Source organism: Poecilia latipinna, unplaced genomic scaffold (assembly GCF_001443285.1).
Source record: "Poecilia latipinna isolate Pla-1442-1.1 unplaced genomic scaffold, P_latipinna-1.0 Scaffold1220, whole genome shotgun sequence".
NCBI lineage: Eukaryota > Metazoa > Chordata > Actinopteri > Cyprinodontiformes > Poeciliidae > Poecilia > Poecilia latipinna.
In genome coordinates, this window is record NW_015113836.1 from 150,181 (window position 1) to 154,751 (window position 4,571).

General features: G+C 38.0%; 1 protein-coding gene across 4 annotated transcripts; it reads right to left on the bottom strand.

Moving 5' to 3' along the window:
* Positions 1 to 354: 354 nt before the first annotated feature.
* Positions 355 to 4,533, bottom strand: LOC106960717 (uncharacterized). 4 transcript variants are annotated; one of them, XM_015053966.1, is made up of 8 exons: positions 4,433 to 4,533; positions 3,694 to 3,789; positions 3,250 to 3,387; positions 2,963 to 3,138; positions 1,913 to 2,089; positions 1,677 to 1,833; positions 1,468 to 1,592; positions 355 to 1,114 (listed from the first exon to the last, which is right to left on the bottom strand). In XM_015053966.1, the coding sequence occupies exons 2-8, from the start codon at positions 3,785 to 3,787 to the stop codon at positions 800 to 802; spliced, it is 1,182 nt and encodes a 393-aa protein (XP_014909452.1). In that variant the 5' UTR covers positions 3,788 to 3,789; positions 4,433 to 4,533; the 3' UTR covers positions 355 to 799. The 4 variants fall into 4 exon arrangements, with proteins under 4 accessions (XP_014909452.1, XP_014909450.1, XP_014909454.1 ...); XM_015053964.1 differs by having other exon boundaries at positions 1,677 to 1,842; XM_015053968.1 differs by lacking the exon at positions 3,250 to 3,387 and having other exon boundaries at positions 1,677 to 1,842.
* Positions 4,534 to 4,571: the final 38 nt, after the last annotated feature.

Consider the following 4,571-nt stretch of genomic DNA (forward strand, 5'->3'; position numbering starts at 1 on the left):
CTACACAGTAAAAATGCCGGTGCTGAATTAACACCCACAGTGTTAATTTTAACACCAACAAAGTGTGTATATGTGTCCAAGTCAGCTGGTGTTAAAGTAACACTTTTGAAAGTGTTAAAAGATTGACACCCATTTTTTTGTTAAATTAACACCAGATATTGTTAATATTCAACAATAGCGAGTGTCACATTAACATTACAACGGTGTTAGTGTTAAAATATAATGTTAAAAGTAACACCAGTGTAGTGTTGATCGCAAAACATAATGTGGTGTTAAAAAGGTAAATAATTGACCCCACAAGGTGTCAATATCAACCAAATCCAGTAGAAAAATATTCAAAACAATACACAGAAATGGAAAGTTTACCTTTTATTAAACCCATTTCAATATTACAGACCTTCAATGCAGAGCTTATACAAAACAGCAGTGGGGCATAATATATGTTCTTTCATCAGCTGAAAACTGCCTGTCATAAGTCTGATAATATATCAGATCAAAGACACAAATAACAGCAAACACATCATCTCTATTCTGAAAGCATTCAGATGATCATCGGTCTCAACACTATCTGTACCAACATTGTCCACATAAACAGAATCTATGGCAATAGTTTCTCCATGTGCTTTCATCAAGTGCTACTTGAACCCAGAATATGTGTAAAAAACAGGTGAACAACTATGTTCCCCACATTTCAAACGCAATTTGTGCCGTGGATACAAAGAATGACTAAATTTCAAATGCTGAAAAAGATTAGAAGAATTTCTGTGCTGAACCTTACAAATGTAACATATTGGTATACTTAAGTGTTGTTAATTCTCACTCTGATTTCCTTGACTCTGGGGCTCTCCTTTGTTGTCACATCAATCCCATAAACTGTTGTTTGGATGAATGTGTAGAAGTTGAGGAGGGCTGCATCGTAGGACATAGCAAACACAAAGTGCGCCTTAAACAGTTCATCGAAGGCAGCCACTGCAGTCTGTGCCACACAAGGAATGGGCTTCTGATCCAGGATGATGTAGAACTTCTGAATACTGCTCTTCTTTTCTCCAACACAGAGGAGGAACAGCTGTGCAGATCCAACTTTGCCAAGGAATGTCGCCATGCTTGTCCCCACCTAAGATTGAGACACATTAGAAAAAATGGCTTTAGTCCCTTCACAAGCAACAAATTAAGAACACTTTCCACCTTCCTTTAGCTGTGAACATGCCACAAAAGGGGATGTGACTTGCAAGAAAACTGTTGTAAGCTTAAGTGAAAAGATTGCTTCTAATGGGCTCATACAATTCTTTGTGCCATTATGTTCCCACAACCAATTTTGTCATAAAATTAACCCTGATCCCTCCCCCCCACTCCAAAAATAGCTATAAATTTATAATACAAATAACAAATAATGACTTTACATTATACCGTTTATAAAACTGAGATCAATTTACTTTAAGTGAAGCACAATTCATGTCAAAAACATACCTTCATAAACTTCACAACACGATCAGCTGCCTCAGTTGCACTAATTTTTACATGTTTCCTCCCTTTGGCGGTTGGAGGCAAGAGATGAACCAGCAGGAGAATGGCTGCCACGTCGCTATCCCATTCTGATAAAATCATAACACAAGCCATGTTTAGAATTACCATATGAAAATGCACACTGTTGAACATGTTTATCTATTAATACATACCATAATCACTTGATTCCTCCTGAGCAGACAGAAGGTCATCCAGGTGAACACTCTGTCGAAGGCTTTTGCTGACAGTGATGACCTTCGGTTTGTAGAACGTTGGCCATCTTGCAATGAACTTCCCCGAGATGTCTTCTCCAAAGAGCATGATGAAGTCCTGCTCAATCTAGCAGAAGAAAAAATACCATCAAAACCCAATTCAAAAGTTCAGTTAATCAAATCTGAGACTTTCTCACCAAGCCTGGTGTATCCAAGAATCTTGGGAAGTGATCCAAGATGAGTGATGACTGGTCCAGATCATGTAGCATGTTCTGTCTATGCTTAAATGTTGCCTTCATTTTCTCCTTAACAATGTCCTGGTCTGATGCATGCTTCATTATGGACATTGCTTCTTTACATCCATCACCAAACAGCTGTTCAGATGTTGAGGTCTCCCTCTGAGTTTTCGGGCCACCTTCATGAGCAGACCTGGAGCTCCTCTTGAAGTCACTTACAGTGCTACGCTGAACTGTTTTCAATCGATAGGCCAGGTAGCCCTGTCCACTTTGAGGATCATAGAAATGCTCCTATCACAGAACAGAAAACACAAAATGTTGATTATATTGCGTTCAAAAGGACAATTACACAGGTAACTGACATTGTAAAAAAGATCGAAATCCAAATAGATTATGACCCAAGAAGAGAATCTTCAGGTACTCATGTAGCCAGTTGGTGAGCAATTATCTTTCAAATTGGGAAAGAGAGTGACAATTCCCAGGGCATAGGTAATGCGGACATTGACAGGAGGGACTCTCCTAAAAAAACAATTCAATAAGAATATTCATGTTTCACATAGGGGTTAAACAAACTCACACCAATTAAGCAAAGGTTATGAATAGAAAACTCATTCTCAGTAATTACAAATTATTTGAATAATCATTATGTTAATAATTATGTGTTTTCAAATTATTCTAACATTTCTATGGATTTCATACATGTATGTGTTTAACTTTTAAAAGTACCATCAGTCAAAAATATCAAGGTTAAATTCTGGCCCCCAATCAGCAGGTTGAGGTTTATTGGTACATACCCATGACTTTCGATCATATCCGCCACTAAAATATTGACAAGTTTCCTTCTTGTTGGATCAGAGAGACTTTTGGTCTTGTTGTATTCTTTTAATACATCTTCTCCCCCTGGTTTTTGGTGCAGAGCTACATAGACAATCTGCAACAGATTTCACATGTCATCCTGCTATGAATTTTAAAATGGATCATCATTCCATTTCCCACCTTGACACAACTTACATCTTTTGCCATCTTACTGTCAGGTGGTCCTTCAGCCAGTCGTCTTCTCTGTGCTCTGGTGTTCTCTGTGATCACTGTAGAAGATGAGCTTGAGCTTGGAGATTCAACTGACGAGGCTGACCCATCTTCAGAACTGAAGGAAGCGTCTGTTACCTCACTCTCGTCAACGACGCCCCCTGTATAAAGTTTAGAAGACTCATTAGTAAACAACTTAAAATGAACTTTTGATTTATATGTTTTTAAAATGCATTAGAAGGAACACTTGTTTTAATGCTTTTAAATCTTACCAAAGTGCTTAGTGACTACTTTGAAAGATACTGTAGCAGACCTCAGGAGTTCATCAAAAATATCAGCATCCACATCAACTCCAGAAGAGTCCTTTAGGTCTACACAGATGTCACTTGCCAAATTGAATTTAGCATGAACTGGAAGAAAACAAAAATACTCATCTTAACATGCTAATTTATAGCATATGGTTAGAACTGGTAAGGGCCAATTACATTCATAAATAGAAAATATTTCAAATAATATTTTCAGACAATGAACTGGTGGTTGAAATTGTACATCTTTAATGTTGCCCATATTGTTGGCAGACAGTTTACCAAAATTTGACATGACCATTTTTATGAAAATAATAAGCATTCTGGACATGATTTCAGATAAAGAAACTACCTTAAGCTTACTTCATTTAATGCCAGCTGCCACAACAACATAATTAGTACTCAACTTACCCTCTTGCATGAATTTCAAGTAATCATAGCAGTCATCTGTCACTGGAACCCGAACCCATTTTTGGACTGTCTGATACTCCACTTGAACCAGCATTTCTGCATAACAAAAAAAGGACACGGTCGAAGTTTTGACACCTTACAGATATTTTAATCCAACCCTTTATCACTTCTACTAACACTTTGAACACGTTAGCTCTGTCCGCTATATAGAATTAGCTAGAGTGTTTGAGCTAGTTAGCTAGCCAGAGTCCGCTTCCCTAGCGGCTAGCCGTAACGTGACTTTTTACACTCTTGCTTTGCTACTGCTATAGTCTACGGAGCCCTCAAGGAGACACGAGGATCTTTTTTCCGCTCTCTTTTGCGTTCCCTCTCAAAAGTTTAGCTTTACCCTTACCTAGCAACACTTTATTGCTCGACGTAACGAACAACTTCGAGAGGGAATAAAAAAAATCCCCACATCCTCTCGGAGGCAAGCAGTTTGCAATGTTAGCTTTTTTTATGCACACATCGCCAATATTTCAAATAATACCGCTTATTCATGGTTTAAAATGACAACTATAACTTACCAAATATAAGAGAATTCAAATTTACCGTTCGCCTAGATTTGGCAAAACGGCGGGACCTTGAATTTGATTAATTTTCCATGCAAAATGGGTTAAATATAGTGCATTTGTTTAAGTCACAAACTAAAAAGCACATTTCCAACGAAACAATAGTCATGTATGGATATTTAGCTTACCTTTAATGTGCGAAAAGAAGCCGTACAGATCGAGTGACTGGTGGCGAGACCACAGAAAGTAGAACGTACTCTGCAGTCGTTACGCGGAGGCGGGGCTTAAGCAACACAACACCAACCAATTAACACTGCAATTTAACAA